The following is a 21,453-nucleotide window of genomic DNA, read 5'->3' on the forward strand; positions in this document are numbered from 1 at the left end:
GCTGTTGGGAGAGACTTCCATTTCTCTTCTTTGTTCATACAACTCCCGGGGTTCAGCTTTGGATTTGGCCCTGCCTCTGCGTGTAGGTCACCAGAGGGCGGGTTTTCTTCGCTCAGACAGGACGGGGTTAAACGAGCAGCTATTTCGGGGGCTCTGGCTCACTCAGGCCGGGGGTAGGGAGGGGTACTGATGTGGGGTGAGCCTGCGGCAGCAGAGGCCAGAGTGACGTTGCACCAGCCTGAGGCACGCCGTTCTCCCGGGGAAGTTGTACCTGGATCACGGGGCCCTGGCAGTGGCAGGCTGCACAGGCTCCCGGGAGGGGAGGTGTGGACAGTGACCTGTTCTTGCACACAGGCTTCTTGGTGCAGCGGCGGCCTTAGCGTCTCATGCCCGTCTCTTGGTTCCGCGCTGTTAACCATGGCTCGTGCTCATCTCTGGAGCTCCTGTAAGCAGAGCACTTAATTCCCTCTCCTCGCACACCAGGAAGCAAAGAGTGAAGAAAAAGTCTCTTGTCTCTCTCTTCAGCAGTTGCAGACCTTTTCCCGGACTCCTGGCTAGCCATGGTGCACTAACCCTTCAGGCTGTGTTCACGCTGCCAACCCCAGTCTTCTCCTTGGGATCCGACCAAAGCCCGAGCCTCAGCTCCCAGCCCCCGCCCGTCCCAGTGGGTAAGCAGACAAGCCTCTCGGGCAGGTGGGTGCTGGTCGGCACCGATCCTCTGCGGGAATCTCTCCGCTTTGCCTTCCGCGCCCCTGTTACTGCACTGTCCTCCGCAGCTCTGAAGTTTCCTTCTCTGCTACCTGCAGTCTCCACCCGCGAAGGGGCTTCTAGTGTGTGGAAACCTTTCCTTCTTCACAGCTCCCTCCCACTGGTGCAGGTCCCGTCCCTATTCTTTTGTCTCTGTTTTTTCTTTTGCCCTACCCAGGTACGTGGGGAGTTTCTTGCCTTTTGGGAGGTCTGAGGTCTTCTGCCAGCATTCAGTGGGTGTTCTGTAGGAGTTGTTCCACGTGTAGATGTATTTCTGATGTATCTGTGGGGAGGAAGGTGATCTCCGTGTCTTACTCTTCCGCCATCTTCCCCATTTTCTTTTTTTGTGTGACATCTTTGTCTGGTATCACAGTGATGGTGGCAACGTAGAATGAGTTTGGGAGTGTTCTTCCCTCTGCTACATTTTGGAAGAGTTTGAGAAGGATGGGTGTTAGCTGTACCCTAAATGTTTGATAGAATATGCCTGTGAAGCCATCTGTTCCTGGGCTTTTGTTTGTTGGAATGTTTTTAATCACAGTTTCAATTTCAGTGTTTGTGATTGGTCTGTTTATATTTTCTGATTGGCCTGTTTATATTTTCTGTATCCTCTTGGTTCAGTCTCAGAATGTTGTGCTTTTCTAAGAATGTGTCCATTTCTTCCAGGTTGTCCATTTTATTGGCATATAGTTGCTTTTAGTAATCTCTCATGATCCTTTGAATTTCTGCAGTGTCAGTTGTTACCTATCCTTTTTCATTTCTAATTCTGTTGATCTGGATCTTCTCCCTTTTTTCCTTCATGAGTGTGGTTAATGGTTTCCAATTTTGTTTGTCTTCTCAAAGAACCAGCTTTTAGTTTTACTGATCTTTGCTATTGTTTCCTTCATTTCTTTTTCATTTATTTCTCATCTGATCTTTATGATTTCTTTCTTTCTGCTAACTTCGGGGGTTTTTTGTTCTTCTTTCTCTAATTGCTTTAGGTACAAGGTTAGGTTGTTTATTTGAGGTGTTTCTTGTTTCTTGAGGTAGGATTGTGTTGCTATAAACTTCCTTCTTAGAACTGCTTGTGCTTCATCCCATAAACTTTGGGCTGTCCTGTTTTCATTGTCATTTCTTTCTAGGTATTTTTTGATTTCTTCTTTGATTTCTTCAGTGATCTGCTGGTTATTTAGTAGTGTATTATTTAGCCTTCATGTGTGTTATATTTTACAGTTTTTTCATGTAATTGATATCTAGTCTCATAGTGTTGTGGTCGGGAAAGGTATTTGATACAGTTTCAATTTTCTTAAATTTACCAAGGCTTGTTTTATGACCCAGAATATGATCTATCCTGGAGAATGTTCCATGAACACTTGAGAAACAAGGGTATTCTGTTGTTTTTGGATGGAATGTCCTATAAATAGCAATTCAATCCATCATGTTTAATGTATCATTCAAAGCTTGTGTTTCCTTATTTATTTTCATTTTGGTTGATCTGTCCATTGGGGAAAGTGGGGTGTTAAAGTCCCCTAGTATGATTGTGTTACTGTCAATTTCACCTTTTATGGCTGTTAGCATTTACCTTATGTATTGAGGTGCTCCTACGTTGGGTGCAGAAATACTTATAATTGTTTTATCTTCTTCTTGGATTGATCCCTTGATCATTATGTAGCGTTCTTCTCTGAATCTTGTAATAGTTTTTATTTTAAAGTCTATTTTGTCTGATATGAGAATTGCTACTCCAGCTTTCTGTTGATTTCCATTTTCATGGAATATGATTTTCCATCCCCTCGCTTTCAGTATGTATGTGTCTCTAGGTCTGAAGTGGGTCTCTTGTAGACAGCTCATATATGGGACTTGTTTTGGTATCCATTCAGCCAGTATATGTCTTTTAGTTGGAGCAATTTAATCCATTTACATTTAAGGTAATTATTGATATGTATATTCCTATTACCATTTTCTTAATTGTTTTCTGTTTCTCATTGTAGATCTTTTCTTTCTCTTGTTTTGACTGCCTAGAGAAGTTCCTTTAGTATTTGTTGTAAAGCTGGTTTGGTAGTCATGAATTCTCTTAGCTTTACTTGTCTGTAAATCTTTTAATTTCTCTGTCAAATCGGAATGAGATCTTTGTTCGTTAGAGTAATCTTGGTTGTACGTTTTTCTCCTTCATCACATTAAATATGTCCTGCCACACCCTTCTGGCTTGCAGATTTTCTGCTGAAAAATCAGCTCTTAACTTTATGGGGATTCCCTTGTATGTTAGTTGTTGCTTTTCCCTTGCTGCTTTTTATATTTTTTCTTTGTATTTAATTTTTAATAGTTTGGTAAATATGAGTCTTTGCATGTTTCTCCTTGGATTTATCCAGTATGGGACTCCCTGTGCTTCCTGGACTTGATTGACAATTTCCTTTTACATATTAGGGAAGTTTTCAACTATAATCTGTTTAATATTTTCTCAGACCCTTTCTTTTTCTCTTCTTCTTCTGGGACCCCTATAATTCAAATATTGGTGTGTTTAATGTTGTCCCATAGGTCTCTAACACTGTCCTCCATTCTTTTCATTCTTTTTTCTTTCTTCTGCCCTGTGGTAGTTATTTCCACTATTATATTTTCCAGGTTACTTATCCAATCTTCTGCCTCAGTATTCTGCTATTGATTCCTTCCTGAGAATTTTAAATTTCATTTATTGTATTGTTCTTCATTGTTTTTTTTCTCTTTAGTTCTTGTAGGTCCTTGTTAAACATTTCTTGTATTTTTTTCTATTCTATTTCCAAGGTTTTTGATCATCTTTTCTATCATTACTTTGAATTCTTTTTCATGTAGACTGCCCATTTCCTCTTCATTTGTTTGTTCTGGTGGGTTTTACCTTGCTCCTTCATCTGCTGTGTCTTTCTTTGTATTCTCATTTTGCATAACTTACTGTATTTTGGGTCTCCTTTTTGCAGGCTGCAGGTTCATTGTTCCCATTGTTTTTCGTGTCTTCCCCCAGTGGCTAAGGTTGGTTCAGTGGGTTGTGTAGGCTTCCTGGTGGAGGAGACTGGTGCCTCTGTTCAGGTGGGTGAGGCTTTTGTCTTTCTGGTGAGCAGTGCCACGTCTGGTGGTGTGTTTTGTGATGTCTGTGAACTTATTATTATTTTAGGAAGCCTCTCTGCTAATGGGTGGAGCTGTGTTCCTGTCTTGCTAGTTGTTTGGCTTGGAGTGTCCATCACTGGAGCTTGCTGATTGTTGTGTGGAGGTGGGTCTTAGCGTTGAGATGGAGATATCTGGGAGAGCTCTCGCCAATTGCTATTATAAGGGGCCGGGGGGTCCCTGGTGGACCAATGTCTTGACGTCGGCTCGCCCAGCTCAGAGGATCAGGCCTGACACCCAGCTAGAGCACCAAGACCTTGTCAGCCACATGCCTTTTTGTTATGGATTCACTGGCCAAGGCACAAGGGCACCTTCTGAAGTGATTGTTGTTTTTCGTATCCTGATTGGGGTTTAAGATCTGTCCATTTCACAATAAGTAAATTGTATTTCAATTAAAAAAAAAACTCAGCCGTGAAAAGTTCTGATCCTTTTCAGTCTCCTTCACAATCCAATCTTAAGGAAGCACATAAAATATTACCTGCGAATGACTGAACAGGACGCAGTTCTGGATGTTTCAAGTTCTAAATCACAGAACAGCATGTAAGGAAGCAAGTTGGTAGAATCACTCTCACTTATAACATGACCTGGCATCTTTCCTTACCTTTGTGACAGCAAAGAATCCTAAACCTACTTCTGCTTGTATGTTGTGAGCTGTGATGATAATCTGCGTTTTTGGAAAGAACCAATCAGGTTTCTTTCCTGAAATAACTGGAATACCTCATACCCAAGCCATCAACAATGTGGGTCCACCTGGCCAAGGACCTTACCACATGGAGAGGTCTAAGAGGTGAGGATACCCATCCTGAAGAGGAGTGGAGACTGGTGGGGATGAGGGAGATTGAAACAGTGGTGGTGAATCCATGCTCCCAGACCCTGAAGTCCTCGTTCCTATATTTCTCTTTTAATTCTACGTGCCCCCTCCTCATCCTAATATCCTTCCCAGAAATATGAACTGATAACTTCTCTTTGTGAATTAAGCCACTTTGATGTGTACTCCCTGTAGCTACTTGTACACTAACATATCAGCTGTGAAAACTTTTCTGGTTCATTCCTAATTGAGGTCCTCCCAGATTTATCCTTTTCTATTTTTTTGTACTTAACTATTTCTTTGGAAATTGTATATAGATTCACAGAAAGTTGCAAAAATAGAGACCCCATGTCCCCTTCACTGGAATTCTCTCAAGGGTGACGTGGTGACATGCTGCATAACTATACTCCAGGATCAAAGCCAGACAACTGACGTTGGTGTAATCCACAAACTCCTCTTTTATTTCTTATTTTTTAGAAGAATGCTTAGCTGTGCTTACTGGTATGAGTTAGAACCTGACTATTGCACTCAGGAGATTTACAGCCTGATGAGAAAGTGAAGCACAAGGCAGTCAAGTTCAGGTGTGTTCTGTCACACCTGGACAGGTACAGTGTGCTCCCCTCACTGTGTCCCAGCAAACCAGGCACTTGGCATTTGTTAACTCCTTAAGCCACACAACAACCAGGTAACACCAGTACTAGGTAACCAACTGGCTTAAGGTCACAAAATTTGGGGGGAGCAGAGCTAGAGTTTAAACCCATGCAGGCTGTTTTCAGAGTGTTCTGCCTAAGCATTATGCAATGGAACTAATAGCCAAGGGTAGAATTCTTTCCCTGAGTCTTTGTGAAACTTTCCCCAGCGTCATTCCTCTTTCTCCTCACACACTCTTCCCCCCTTGTGCTCATTGGGTTCCCAGGGTTAGCCACTTCAATAGCCATGATTATGGCTCTCTCAGGCTGTGCTCTAGCAGGAGTGCATTCCCTGGGTGTACCTCTCAGAAGATGCCACGTCCCTCTATGCAGCAGGTGGGGTTAGAGACCTGGCCGTCTTCCAAAGTTGTTGTGTGTGGAGGGCCAGGGTCCTAGCATCACACTCAGGGGGTTGCTTCTTGATGTTACAATGCTGGAAAACAAGAAACAAACCCAAAACTACCAAGAAACCAGAAGAAAGTATTGCACAGCAGAGGAACACATTTACTTGTCAGTTCATGGCTTCAGCTCTTAGCCCCATAGTGGTGAATATGGTAGAGATGGTGGAGGTAGTGGGCTGGGTAGTGCCCTTGGTGCTTCACTCTGGGGGTGGGCAGGGTGGTGGGCATTCAGGAGGACAGGGCTTGGAACATGGCTTGGGAGGGCAGGGAGCTGGGCATGGGCATGTTGGAGGGCATGGTACGGGGCATGGGGGACACAGGGGACACTTTGGTGGTGCTGGGCACTTTTCCTTTGGGCACTTTTCCTGTGGGCACTTTTCAGAGCACTGTTGCAGCAGCTTACTTAAACAGCTGGGTTGGCATTTAGTCTCACACCTTTGTTCACACCTGGGATCACATTGCTTGGGCTCATTCTTGGGTTCACTGGGTTTGTTTTATTTTTATTTTATTTTATTTATTTATTTATTTATTTTTGGTGGTGGTACGCGGGCCTCTCACTGCTGTGGCCTCTCCCTTTGCGGAGCACAGGCTCCGGACGCGCAGGCTCAGCGGCCATGGCTCACGGGCCCAGCCGCTCCACGGCATGTGGGATCTTCCCGGACCGGGGCACGAACCCATGTCCCCTGCATCCGCAGGCGGACTCTCAACCACTGCGCCACCAGGGAAGCCCCACTGGGTTTGTTTTTATCATCACTTGACATTCCTTCTTGATTTTCTGAACCCTGCAAAGAAATTCATGACAGGTTATGTGTGGGAGACCACATTGCAAGGTGGGAGAGGACTAGTACAGCCTTCCCACACACACCTCCTGCCCTGCCCATTCTTGTTCTTAAGAAAGCCTTTCCTGGGATGTGTTCAGGCTCTAGAATAAATTCTCATCTAAGGGCTGTCCTCTTGTCCTTACAGTGCATTGGTGACAACATTTCTTGATCTCTCCACCATTACTATGCTTTCTTTTCACTTATTCTTTTCTCCATTCCATAGCCCCTAGCAGGAGTTCTTAACCTTAGGTTCCTGGGACACCCCGCCCCCCAACCCAACCATATTTAAGCATATATTTATCAATATAATTGGTATCTTCTGTAACCTCATGTATTTTATTTCATTCATTTTAAAACATTATTCTGAAGAGTCCCTAAGTTGGATCGGGCTTCTAAAGGCATCCATGGCATGATAACAGTTTTAAAGAACTCCTGTAAGAGCACCTCTCTATCCCTCTGGAGATGGAATGGGAGGATATATTAGTGGGCTTGGGGACCGAGGACACTTCTTCCAATTCTATGTCTTGCCTAAGCCCTCAAAACCTTGAGAACTGCTTTTGTCACTTGAGGACTGAGCATGGAAAAGAGTTGAATTCCTACCATGGCTTGGCTCCCATGGACCACTCTAGGAACTCCTTCCCCTGGTGATTAGGGTAAGGGAAGAAGTTAAGAGAAGAGGAGATAAACTGGGAAATTCTAGTTTCTCTGAAAATATGAATGTTGGAGCCACAAAATATGATTTTAGGGAGTAAATCATTTTCCCCTCTGTTGAGTTTTGCCCTGAGCTAGGTCTTCCTCTATAGACTGTTTGACTTCTGGATATGGACAAGACTTTTCAGTCTCTGACAATACTTGCAAGTTGGATCTAATTGGCACATCTTTGATTTCCTTTAACAATATAAAAATAAAATTTTAAAATCTAATTTTGTTTTAAAATCAGTATGGCTCTCTGGAGAGACAGATCATTACATTGAACTCCAAAATGGTTAATAATCACTCTTTCAAATGAGATGTAGCTAGATCCTGCTACTGAAAATGAGAGGAAACTTTCACTCAAATATAGCCATCATTTCAACCCTGTTCAATGCCTGGGGTGCTGTGGGTCATCCCCTAGAAAGGAGAGGCAGAAGAGGGGGCATTTCCAGTTGTCCACATGCAACTCACCCCTTTATGTTGGTATTGAACTTGACAAGTAGTTGAGTGAGGTGGATGTTATGGCTGTGCCCAGTAAGGTGGATTATCCCCTCTGGTTCTTCTGCCCAGCTCTGAGGAAGACAGAGTAGGGGGAAGGGGGAGCCCCACCTGTGACCTCATCACTGCATCATCAAGTCATGATTGTTGTGTGACTCCAGAGCTCCCAACTCAACTCAAGCCCTTGAACAGGAGAATAGGCTATGATTAATACCTCCTTTGCTGTCCCATCCTCTCCCAGGTCCCTCACACTTCATGCTGGTGAAATCAGGCTACCATGAAGGGAACTAAACTCTAAGGATAAGGAGGCTCATTGTTGCTAGGAGCAGAAAAGCTCTGTTTACACCTGATCTCTCTTTCTTCCCCCATTCTCCCAAATTTTAACCCCTTTGAACTTGCCCGTTCTTCATCTTTCTAGGAGAGCTCCCCTGATTGATCACAGCAATTTTGACGCTCCTGTCCCGACTATGTTTTTTTAAATTAATCAATTAACTAATTAATTAATTTTTGGCTGTGTTGGCTCTTCGTTGCTATGTGCAGGTTTCCTATAGTTGCGGTGAGTGGGGGCTACCGTTTGTAGCAGTGTGCGGGATTCTCATTGCAGTGGCTTCTCTGGTTGCAGAGCATGAGCTCTAGGCACACAGGCTCTGCAGCTACTGTTGAGGCACACAGGCTTAGTTGCTCTGTGGCATGTGGGATCTTCCCGGACCAGGGCTCAAACCCATGTTCCTTGCGTTGGCAGGCGGATTCTTAACCACTGTGCCACCAGGGAAGTCGCCCCACTATGTTTTAAACATGAGATTCTGAAACCTCTTTTTACCACTCCATACTCCCTGGCTCAAATCCAAGGATGATCTTAGCTCTTTTTCTCAATGTCTCTGCCTAAAATTCACTGTTTGTTGGATTCTGTGATTGTTTTTTTCAATCAAGGTGTGGCCACCCCTTGATATCTAAGGTAAATGCTGCTTATTCTTAAGAAATTGAGTTTGATGCTCCTGACAAGTCCTGACCTGTTGGTCTAACCCCAGATCCTGTCTTAGAGTAGAAAGGTCTGCCTCTGTGTAAGTTCCTTCCTTGTTTTTTCAAAGGCCTGGCCAGTGGGTCTTTGTGGTTGCAATAGTGGTGTGTCTGGGGTGGTAATAGGAGTAGGAAAGTCAACTGGGCCTCAGAGACACATGGTGCCTTGAACTCTGGTCCAAGACATTCATCTTGGCAGTCATTCACTGCTGAATCATGAGTGACTTTTGGTTAAAATTGTGATATGATCATGTCTAAGGTGTTGAAAGAGCTGTGACAAAGTGAGAGAGTGGCATGGACATATATACACTACCAAACGTAAAATAGACAGCTAGTGGGAAGCAGCTACATGGCACAGGGAGATCATCTTGGTGGTTTGTGACCATCTAGAGGGGTGGGATACGGAGGGTGGGAGGCAGGGAGATGCAAGAGGGAAGAGATATGGGAGCATATGTATATGTATAACTGATTCACTTTGTTATAAAGCAGAAACTAACACACCGTTGTAAAGCAATCATACTCCAATAAAGATGTTTTTTAAAAAGTGCAGATGGTTTGGAGGATGGAGTGGTGGAGTTTAAGTTGAACTAAGCTGTTCAAAGAAATTATAAAAATCTCCACGTCTGAATGGAGACACAACGACCCAAAACCTATGGGATACAGCAAAAGCAGTTCTAAGAGGCAAGTTTATAGCAATACAATCATACCTTAAGAAACAGGAAACATCTCGAATAAACAACCTAACTTTGCACTTAAAGAAATTAGAGAAAGAAGAACAAAAAAACCCCAAATTTAGCAGAAGGAAAGAAATCATAAAGATCAGATCAGAAATAAATGAAAAAGAAGTGAAGGAAACAATAGCAAAGATCAATAAAACTAAAAGCTGGTTCTTTGAGAAGATAAATAAAATTGATAAACCATTAGCCAGACTCATCAAGAATAAAAGGGAGGGCTTCCCTGGTGGCGCAGTGGTTGAGAATCCGCCTGCCGATGCAGGGGACACGGGTTCGTGCCCCGGTCCGGGAAGATCCCACATGCCGCAGAGCGGCTGGGCCCGTGAGCCATGGCTGCTGAGCCTGCGCGTCCGGAGCCTGCGCTCCGCAATGGGAGAGGCCACAACAGTGAGAGGCCCGTGTACCACAAAAAAAAAAAAAAAAAAAAAGAATAAAAGCGAGAAGACTCAAATCAATAGAATTAGAAATGAAAAAGGAGATGTAACAACTGACACTGCAGAAATACAAAAGATTATTAGAGATTACTACAAGCAACTGTATGCCAATAAAATGGACAACCTGGAAGAAATGGACAAATTCTTCGAAATGCACAAGCTGCCGAGACTGAACCAGGAAGAAATAGAAAATATGAACAGACCAATCACAAGCACTGAAATTGAAACTGTGATTTAAAATCTTCCAGCAAACAAAAGCCCAGGACCAGATGGCTTCACAGGGGAATTCTATCAAACATTTAGAGAAGAGCTAACACCTATCCTTCTCAAACTCTTCCAACAGATAGCAGACGGAGGAACACTCCCAAACTCATTCTATGAGGCCAACATCACCCTGATACCAAAACCAGACAAAGACGTCACTAAGAAAGAAAACTACAGGCCAATATCACTGATGAACATAGATGCAAAAATCCTCAACAAAATATTAGCAAACAGAATCCAACAGCACATTAAAAGGATCATACACCATGATCAAGTGGGGTTTATCCCAGGAATGCAAGGATTCTTCAATATACGCAAATCAATCGACGTGATACACCATATCAACAAACTGAAGGAGAAAAACCATATGATCATCTCAATAGATGCAGAGAAAGCTTTTGACAAAATTCAACACTCATTTATGATAAAAACCTTGCAGAAAGTAGGCATCGAGGGAACTTTCCTCAACATAATAAAAGCCATATATGACAAACCCACAGCTAGCATCGTTCTCAATGGTGAAAAACTGAAACCATTTCCACTAAGATCAGGAACAAGACAAGGTTGCCCACTCTCACCACTCTTATTCAACATAGTTTTGGAAGTTCTAGCCACAGCAATCAGAGAAAATAAAGAAATAAAAGGAATCCAAATAGGAAAAGAAGAAGTAAAGCTGTCACTGTTTGCAGATGACATGATACTATACATAGAGAATCCTAAGGATGCTACCAGAAAACTACTAGAGCTAATCAATGAATTTGGTAAAGTTGCAGGATACAAAATTAATGCACAGAAATCTCTGGCATTCTTATACACTAATGATGAAAAATCTGATAGTGAAATTAAGAAAACACTCCCATTTACCATTGCAACAAAAAGAATAAAATATCTAGGAATAAACCTACCTAAGGAGACAAAAGACTTGTATGCAGAAAACTATAAGACACTGATGAAAGAAATTAAAGATGATACAAATAGGTGGAGAGATATACCATGTTCTTGGATTGGAAGAATCAACATAGTGAAAATGACTATACTACCCAAAGCAATCTACCCATTCAATGCAATCCCTATCAAATTACCACTGGCATTTTTTACAGAACTAGAATAAAAAATTTCACAATTTGTATGGAAACACAAAAGACCCCGAATAGCCAAAGCAATCTTGAGAACGAGAAATGGAGCTAGAGGAATTAGGCTCCCTGACTTCAGACTCTACTACAAGGCTACAGTAATCAAGACAATATGGTACTGGCACAAAAACAGAAATATAGATCAATGGAACAGGATAGAGAGCCCAGAGATAAACCCACACACATATGGTCACCTTATCTTTTTTTTTTTTTTTTTTTTTTTTTTTTTTTTTTTTTTTGTGGTACGCGGGCCTCTCACTGTTGTGGCCTCTCCCGTTGCGGGGCACAGGCTCCGGACGCGCAGGCTCAGCGGCCATGGCTCACGGGCCCAGCCGCTCCGCGGCATGTGGGATCTTCCCGTACCGGGGCACGAACCCGTATCCCCTGCATCGGCAGGCGGATTCTCAACCACTGCGCCACCAGGGAAGCCCTGGTCACCTTATCTTTGATAAAGGAGGGAAGGATATACAGTGGAGAAAAGACAGCCTCTTCAATAAGTGGTGCTGGGAAAACTGGACAGCTACATGTAAAAGTATGAAATTAGAACAATCCCTAACACCACACACAAAAATAAACTCAAAATGGGTTAAAGACCTAAATGTAAGGCCAGACACTATCAAACTCTTAGAGGAAAACTTAGGCAGAACACTATACGACATAAATCACAGCAAGATCCTTTTTGACCCATCTCCTAGAGAAATGGAAATAAAAACACAAATAAACAAATGGGACCTAATGAAACTTAAAAGCTTTTGCACAGCAAAGGATACCATAAACAAGACCAAAAGACAACCCTCAGAATGGGAGAAAATAGTTGCAAATGAAGCAACTGACAAAGGATTAATTTCCAAAATTTATAAGCAACTCATGCAGCTCAATAACAAAAAAACAAACAACCCAATCCAAAAATGGGCAGAAGAACTAAATAGACACTTCTCCAAAGAAGGTATACAGATTGCTAACAAACACATGAAAGAATGCTCAACCTCATTAATCATTAGAGAAATGCAAATCAAAACTACAATGAGATATCATCTCACACCGGTCAGATTGGCCATCATCAAAAACTCTAGAAACAATAAATGCTGGAGAGGGTGTGGAGAAAAGGGAACCCTCTTGCACTGCTGGTGGGAATGTAAATTGATACAGCCGCTATGGAGAACAGTATGGAGGTTCCTTAAAAAACTACAAATAGAACTACCATACGACCCAGCAATCCCACTACTGGGCATATACCCTGAGAAAACCATAATTCAGAAAGACTCATGTACCAAAATGTTCATTGCAGCTCTATTTACAATAGCCAGGACATGGAAGCAACCTAAGTGTCCATCAACAGATGAATGAATAAAGAAGATGTGGCACATATATACAATGGAATATTACTCAGCCATAAAAAGAAATGAAACTGAGTTATTTATAATGAGGTGGATGGACCTGGAGTCTGTCATACAGAGTGAAGTAAGTCAGAAGGAGAAAAACAAATACCGTATGCTAACACATATATATGGATTCTAAGGGAAAAAAATGTCATGAAGAGATTAGTGGTAGGACGGGAATAAAACACAGACTTACTCGAGCATGGACTTGAGGATATGGGGAGGGGGAGGGGTGGGCTGTGACGAAGTGGGGGAGTGGCAGGGACATATATACACTATCAAATGTAAATTAGATAGCTAGTGGGAAGCTGCTGCATAGCACAGGGAGATCACCTCTGTGCTTTGTGACCGCCTGGGGGGGTGGGATAGGGAGGGTGGGAGAGAGGGTGATGCAAGAGGGAGGAGATGTGGGAGCATGTGTGTATGTATAACTGATTCAGTTTGTTGTAGAGGGAAAACTAACACACTATTGTAAAACAATTATACTCCAATAAAGATGTTAAAAAAAAAAAAAATCTCCACGTCTGAAGAAGGCAGTGGTGGTGGGAGAAAGAGGGTACCAATGAGAGAAACATCATCAGAGAGGCAAATTTATGGGATCTGGTTAGTGGAAAGTTAAGAAGAAAATTAAGAACTCAGAGCACTCCCAGGTGCTATTGTTAATGGGCACTGAGGAAACAGAAGAGGTTTGTGTTAGAAGAAGATGAGTTTGAGTCTAAGAATTTTGTGTTTTCAGTGAAGCATCTTGAATGGTTATTGGAAAGATGGATCCTTGTGCTGCTGGGCCGACCTGAGATCTTGAGTTCACTTCAGCCCAGCACATGTTTATGAGTGGATGAGAGTGAGCTGGTCCAGAGAGAGAGGACTGGGGGAGAGAAGAGAAAAGGTAATGGGGAGGATGGGGTATCCCAATGCAGGGATTATTTGATATTCGCAGTGGATAAAGAATGTCATAAAACCCAAATGAACCTAAATGAAAGGTGACGGTAACCAGAACAGAACACGCTGCCCCTGGGATAACTGGTGTTAGATCCATTGTCTTGGTGCAGCCCAACTCTCTCATTTTCTTCCTTCCATCATTTTATTCAGGAGCACTCTCTCTTCAAAGCTGTTGAAAAGCAATTCTTACACTCATTTCAGGAGTCCCAGCTCCACCTGCTGTTCTGCTCTGGACCAAAGCTAGCAATCTGGTTATGGAGAGGGTATTCATTTGTGACAGTGATGTCAAAGGGTGTAGTGATTTCTACTGGCCGTTGTCTGGCTGTTGTCATCTTCCTCTCTCTCCTTTCTCCCCTCTCCTATTTTTTGCTTAAGAAATTCACACGAAGTGAAAGTCTATCACTCATTGGACTGTCAACAGGACAGCATCTTTAAAACTCTTCTTTAAAGGGTTACATTTAGTAATAGCTATCCACTTATGTTTGGCTTAGGATCTGGTTGGCAGCTAGCTGGCAGCAAGGCATGACTGAGATGAAACACAGAACAGGCTGCTTGAGTGGCTGGGTCTCAGAAGGAGAGAGCCTGGGAGGGGAGAGGAGTGGGTGTCAAGGCCCCCAGGTTGAGAGCGAGTACTCTAGAGTCAGATCCCCGGGTTCAAGTCCTGCCTTTATCCTTTACTTACCAAATGACCTCTAGTACCTGACTTAAACTTTCTAAGTTTCAATTCCTTCAACAGTAAAATAATAATTTAGTCTATAATAATTAATTGATAAATAATTAAACAAAAAGTGGGAAAGTTAATTATTAAAATTGCAAATTAATTTCATTTGAATTCAAAAGTTAAATAAATAATCTTTTTAAAAAAACAAAAGTTAAAAGTAAAAAATCATTAAAAATTTGAAAATTGGGAAAATATAAGTAATATATTTCATGGTGAGCTTTTCAGTGTGAAAGTAGAGGCAAGGACAATAAGGAAAAATACAACTTTTGTGTCCATAAATAGAAATGAAATTAAATAGCCCAAGGGGGCTTCCCTGGTGGCACAGTGGTTGAGAGTCCGCCTGCTGATGCAGGGGACACGGGTTCGTGCCCCGGTCCGGGAAGATCCCACATGCTGCGGAGCGGCTGGGCCCGTCATCCATGGCCACTGAGCCTGGGCATCCGGAGCCTGTGCTCCGCAATGGGAGAGGCCACAACAGTGAGAGGCCCGTGTACCACAATAAATAAATAAATAAATAAATAATTAAATAGCCCAAGAAAAACTGGGAAGAAATACATTTACAACATACATGACCAGCAAAAGATTAATATCCTTAATATATTAAAGAAATCCATAAGAAAAAGATGAGCAAATCACCCAAAACAGGAATAAAATCATGAACAGGAAATTCACTCATGAATAAATTAATGCCAATAAAACCATCAAAAAAAAGTTCTCAACACCAGTAAACAAAGAAGTAAAATTAAAGCAACAAGTTTCCCTACCAGGCTGACAAACAATGAAACAATAAAAGGAATGATAACACCCAGTGTTGACAAATGTGTGTGGAAATGAACACTTTCATACAATGCTCATGGGAGTTAAACTTGGGACACTAAGGAGGACAAGTTGGCAATGATAACAGCAATAATAACAGTAATAATAACTAAGAGTTCTGTGCTCACTGTGGACCAGGCCATGATCTAAGGGCTTACCATGTATTGTACCACATGCATCTCCTAGCAACTCAATAAAGGAGGTACTGTTATTACCCACATTCACCAGGAAGGAAACTGTGTCTTTTGAGATCCTCTAAGCCCATTCAGCTAGCAGGCTGCAGAGCTCAGACTCAGTCCTAAGTGGTCTGACTCCCGAGCCTGTATCTTCACCTGTGATGGATGTGCTATAACCCAGGGATCCTGCTTCTAGGAATTCACCCTAAGAAAACAATTGGCAATGTTTCCACACTTATATGTACAAGGATGTTTATTGCAACAATTTTATTTTTAAAAGGGAGAAAGGCAATAATGTGAATTATCAGCAGTAGAGAACTAATTAAATAAATTCACATCTATCTATACAATAGGATATTTATTTTTTAGTCATTAAAACACACTGTGGGGCTTCCCTGGTGGCGCAGTGGTCGAGAGTCCGCCTGCCAATGCAAGGGACACGGGTTCGTGCCCCGGTCCAGGAAGATCCCACATGCCGTGGTGCGGCTGGGCCTGTAAGCCATGGCCGCTGAGCCTGTGCTCCGCAACGGGTGAGGCCACAACAGTGAGAGGCCCGCGGACAGCAAAAAAAAAAAAAAAAAAAAAAAAAAAAACACACTGTGGAAAAATAATGACATATTATTGTTAGGTGAAAAGAAGTAGGCTTTCAAATAACCAATATGCAGTTATATACTCTAAAGTAATGACAATGTAATGTAGGCCATAGATGAGTAAGCATGCATTGCTTTTGTAATAGCAAGTGATATACTTTGTTCCTTGCTTTAAAATGATAAAGAAAAACTGTTTCTTTTGAGTCCCATCTTTGTTGTGTCTTCCTTCCTTCATTCTGATTTCTATTTCACAAAACTTGTAACACAGGTACCCCTTGCCCTGGGAGAACAGTATATGAAGAAACAAATGAACAAAATACAATACAATAAATGATTCTTGACTGAGGCCTTTGGAGGACCAGGAGATGACAGGTCACAAACACAAATTAGTGAATTCAGAGTTGATTCATGAAGCCTCTCCAGCTTCCTCCATGTGCTTCTCAAACCTTCAAGCACAAGTCCAGGGAACAGGGATTCAGGACCGAGTGGACGGGAGCAGTCCCCGGCCCCACGCCAGGACAAGCACCTGGTCTTTGTCTGCTGAGCATCCTCCTGGCCCCAGGCAAGCACGGTGAAAGGAGCTGGAATATGGGGACGGGTGGGGGGGTGTCCCCTCAAAGCTTGTGAAAGTTGGGCGACCAGTACAGTGTTCTGTCTGACCCCTAGAACCTTGCAGGCCAAGACCACGAGCAGCCCAGCTGAAGTGGTGTGGTGGGGCAGTCACAAGTGACAGTTCTCCTAAGCTTTCTGATCCACAGTGTTATCCAGCTTTCACAGTGTGCTGAGCCTTTATTCCTGCCAGGATGTCCCCTAGAGGCTTGTGGAACTTTTTGGTCTATCAAACATGTTCATGTCCACTATCTCTTTCGATCCTGGGAGCAGCCTGCCTGGTGCCACTGTAATCAAGTCCTTGTGGCCATGTTCTCTGCTGTCTCCCCAGCATCCAGAACAGCACCTGTCTGTGTCCACTGAATGGTAATGGATACAGCATCAAACGGACATTAATTGCAATGTGCATCACATTCTTATCTGTTAGATGGAGGCATCAGTACCCACTCCTCTGGGTTATTGTGGAGATAAAATCAGGTCCTGCTTGTAAAACCCTTGTCGAGATGGCTGACACATTGTATGAGGAAAATGAAAGTATCTGAAGAACCAAAGAAATTAAGTGTGGAAGGCATCCCCCTTTCCTCAATTCAGAGGTGGAGCAGCCTGCCAACTTCCCGAGACCTAAGGTTTCCTGATGCGCAGGAAACCTTGCAGGTTGTGGTGAGGCTGTACCCCAGTTCACCAGTGCCCCCTCCACCCATTCATTATTACACCTGAGCAGTTAAGAAATCCCTTTTTCTTGTTGCAGAAACTTTGCAGAAAAAAGGCAGCACCTGAGGGGCCAGGTTGCCAAACTGACCTGCTGAGCTTTGTTGGCAGAGTCAGCATGTCCTGGGAGAAGCTTTTGCAGAAGGGGTGATGGAGTTATGCCTATCTAGCCTTTCCCTTGTGATGAAAGCCACAGGCCCCTCTTCCCCCTGCAAACTCTGGAAGTCTCCTGCTGCCTCAGCCCTGGGGAGAAGGGGAACCGCCTAGAGGCTGTGCAGGATTTCTGGGTCTCCCCACACCCCTCCTTCTTAGCAGGACATCTGGTCATCGCCTCGGACACCAAATGGGGCCCCATGGGGCCGTTTTACCACAGAACTAGTCGTTCCCGGGCATAACTGCCCTCCACAGCTACATAAAGTGATGCTCCATCGGAGAACGCGGCATCATAGACTCTGCGCTCACTTCTCCTGGCCTCTGAGGACGGCCAGGGAGCCCTGGATGGTGCAGGGCTCCAAATGAACACTCTAGCACTCACACACTTGTGTGGTTTGAAGCAACTTCCTCAGCCTTGCTGAGCCTTCATTTACCCAGCTGCCCCATGGTCGTAACAACAACGCCAAAATCACAAGCTAATTTAAAGATTAAATAAGGGCTTCCGTGATGGCGCAGTGGTTAAGAATACACCTGCCAGGGCTTCCCTGGTGGCGCAGTGGTTGAGAGTCCGCCTGCGGATGCAGGAGACGCGGGTTCGTGCCCTGGTCCGGGAGGATCCCACATGCCGCGGAGCAACTAAGCCCGTGAGCCATGGCCGCTGAGCCTGTGCGTCCGGAGCCTGTGCTCCGCAACGGGAGAGGCCACAGCAGTGAGAGGCCCGCATACCGCAAAAAAAAAAAAAAAAAAAAAAAAAAAAAAAAAAAAAGAATACACCTGCCAGTGCAGGGGACATGGGTTCAAGCCCTGGTCTGGGAATATCCCACATGCCATGGAGCAGCTAAGCCTGTGCACCACAACTGCTGAGCCTGCGCTCTAGAGCCCATGAGCCACAACTACTGAAGCCCACACACTCTAGGGCCCATGCTCTGCAGCAAGAGAAGCCACTGCAATGAGAAGCCCGCGCACCACAATGAAGAGTAGCCCCTGCTCGCTGCAACTGGAGAAAGCCCGCGCGCAGCAACAAAGACCCAACACACCCTAATAAATAAATTAAATTCTTTTTTAAAAAAAGATTAAATGAAAGAACTCTGTGACAACTGGTCAGAGCAAAGGTTTTCAACGATTTATTTGTTTGTTCCACATGACAAGGGAGCCAGTCAAACGCGGTCATCATGGCAAGGTCCACCTTCTAACATTTTCCGGGGCCACTGCCAGCCCCTGCCTGGAACTTTTCCCACTGTGCTTTCTCTCCAGCAAGCCCGCTCCCACCTCCAGGCAACTCATCTTTTCCCCTGGATGCCAATATTTGAAGAAATAACTTCGCTAATAAAATTAAGATAAAAGTCAATTCTCCTCGACATGGCTTTCAGCCCCCTCCGTGATGCAGCCCAGCGGTGCCTCACCCTCCACTCCACGCATGAGCCATCGCACCGTCCTTCCAAACCCAGGATGACTTGCACGTGCCCTGCTGTCTTACACTCACACCTTCGCACATGCCCTCCCCTCTGTCTTGAATTCCTCCTCCACCCTTTTGACCCTCTGACATATTCTGAAGGATCCGGGCTCTAGGAAGACCCCACCACTCTATGCGCCTCTAGTGCAGCCTCTAGAGGGTGTCCTTGTGTATCACCCTGTACTGCAATCATTCATCTACTCATCTGCCTTCCATGCGAGCTCCTGGAGGGGCTGTGCCTTCTACATCTCTGTATCTCCGTATTCTACCCCAGAGTAAATGTTCAATGAGAGAGTGAATGCCATTTCCTTCTTGGTCCAGCACAATTTTCTGGGTCAGAAGGAAAGTCCTTTCCTAGTCCACCTCCACTCCGACATCTCAAATCAGCTGACCTCTCCTCAAGTCCCAGGTACAGTGTTCCCCTCATTCATCTCTTTCCTGGGCATCCAGCATAAGTCAACTCCCATCCACCAGCAATGAGATTTTATATGTACCCACATTTGCATTTAACTATATTTGCATTTATCTTCTTTCTGGGCAAACACAGAGCAGAGGGTGTTAATTTCAGCAGGTGCCCTCCAAGGGTAAGTATGTGGTCTGTGGCTATAGAGTAGAATCAGAGATTGGTCAGCCATGGCTTAAAACCACAATTTCCTATCATTTTGTTAAGACAAATGAAAGAAATGCCCCAGAGATGAGCTCCATCACAATCTGAGGACAGTAAGGGTAACAGTAAATAATAATTCTGGAGCCCTAATAATATACCAATCAACCCTAGAATAATGCTAACACTTACTGAATGTTTTCTATGTGCTGAGCAGAATACTAAGACGTTTACACGGACTAAGGACTCAACATTCATACCTGTATAAAGGATCTACCACTTATAGTTGTGCAACCCAGAGTAATGGCATTGCTTCTTTTTGCCTCCATTTCCTGAGAGGTAAAATGGGGATAGTCAGGGTACCTGCATCATAATGATTAATGAGTTATTATATGTAAATATTTAGTATGCCTCCAAAAAATGTGACCCCAACCCACCCCCAAAGTTAATCTGAACCTGAGGTTATTAGTCCTAACCACTGAGGTCTGTCACTTCAGAGCTGCAGTGTGGCTCAGTCTGCCAAAGGGAGGAGAACTAAAACCAACAGGTGGGAGGAACAGGAGGCAGCTATCTACTCATTATAATTATGTTTTTCTAATAAAGCCTTTAAAATGACAAATGCACGCAACAGGGAGGAGATATAGGGATATATGTATATGTATAGCTGATTCACTTTGTTATAAAGCAGAAACTAACACACCATTGTAAAACAATTAAACTCCAATAAAGATGTTAAAAATAAAATAAAATGATAAATGCAGCAATTTCACTTCTTCTCTACCTTTGAGAACCTATCATTCATGTGTATAAATAGGCATATATGAAAATATGCATGGAAGCCACGTTTGCAATCATGAAAATTGGAGTAATCTCTATGTCCATGCATTTAGGAATGGTTAAATAGACTGTGGCAGATCCAACCTATAAATTACTAAGGAATACCGGCAAGCAATAATATGACTTTATACCTGTCAACAGTATGGTTGAGGCACTGTTCTAAGTGCTTACATAAATTAACTCATTTAATCTTCACAAGAACTGTATGGGTATAGGTATGCTATAGTCCCAATTAACAAAAGGGGAAACTGGAGACTAGGGGAGTTTAATAATTTAGATCATGCAAATAGCAAGTGACAAAGCTGTGAACTGAAGCCAGGCAGTCTGGCTCCAGAGTTCATCCTCTTAACAACTGCACTAATCTATTGTTGAGTGGGAAAAAAAAAAAGTAAGGGGCAGAAAGACACAAAAGACACATGGTATTCATGTAAAATGTACATATACTACTATATTGTTTCTCAATATGTACATAATGGCAAGAAAATGATCTACCCAAAAAATCATACCAAATTATAACACTGGTTGCCTGTGCAAAGGCAACATGGATTTAGGAACAAGGATTGGGAAGGATGACCAGGAATAATATCACCCTGATTTTAAATGTCTTAAATTTTTAAAAGATAATGTATTCCAGTATTGTGGAATAATCAGAAACTTATAAAAATAGCCAGAAGAAACCAGATGCTTCAGGATTAAATGACCTCCCAAATACTAAAACAATTTAAGATATATATTTTTTGCGGTACGCGGGCCTCTCACTGTTGTGGCCTCTCCCGTTGCGGAGCACAGGCTCCGGATGCACAGGCTCCGGATGCACAGGCTCCGGATGCACAGGCTCAGCGGCCATGGCTCACGGGCCCAGCCCCTCCGGGCATGTGGGATCTTCCTGGACCGGGGCACGAACCCATGTTCCCTGCATCGGCAGGTGGACTCTCAACCACTGCGCCACCAGGGAAGCCCTAGATTGCCACTCTTAAGGGATTCTATAGCAGGGATCCAAACATCAGTGAGTGACTGGTTGTCACCTTAGGTAAGTAAACTCAACATCCTCCAAATTACTCATCAAATTCCAGATTTTATCATCAAATTTCTCACCCCTCTTGTCTCCCCTAGGTCCATGAAAA

The 21,453-nt window shown here is 43.5% G+C and overlaps 2 protein-coding genes across 2 annotated transcripts in view; one reads left to right on the plus strand and one right to left on the minus strand.

The window, feature by feature from the left end:
* S100A9 (S100 calcium binding protein A9) overlaps nt 1–21,453 on the plus strand; it is a 392,565-nt gene that overhangs the window by 306,892 nt on the left and 64,220 nt on the right. The window lies entirely within an intron of this gene.
* Nucleotides 5,948–6,752, minus strand: LOC131757763 (late cornified envelope-like proline-rich protein 1). Its single transcript, XM_059065572.1, has 2 exons — nt 6,715–6,752; nt 5,948–6,233 (listed from the first exon to the last, which is right to left on the minus strand). Exons 1-2 carry the CDS (start codon nt 6,750–6,752, stop codon nt 5,948–5,950), a joined length of 324 nt encoding a protein of 107 aa, XP_058921555.1.

Source organism: Kogia breviceps, chromosome 1 (assembly GCF_026419965.1).
Source record: "Kogia breviceps isolate mKogBre1 chromosome 1, mKogBre1 haplotype 1, whole genome shotgun sequence".
In the NCBI taxonomy this organism is placed as follows: domain Eukaryota; kingdom Metazoa; phylum Chordata; class Mammalia; order Artiodactyla; family Physeteridae; genus Kogia; species Kogia breviceps.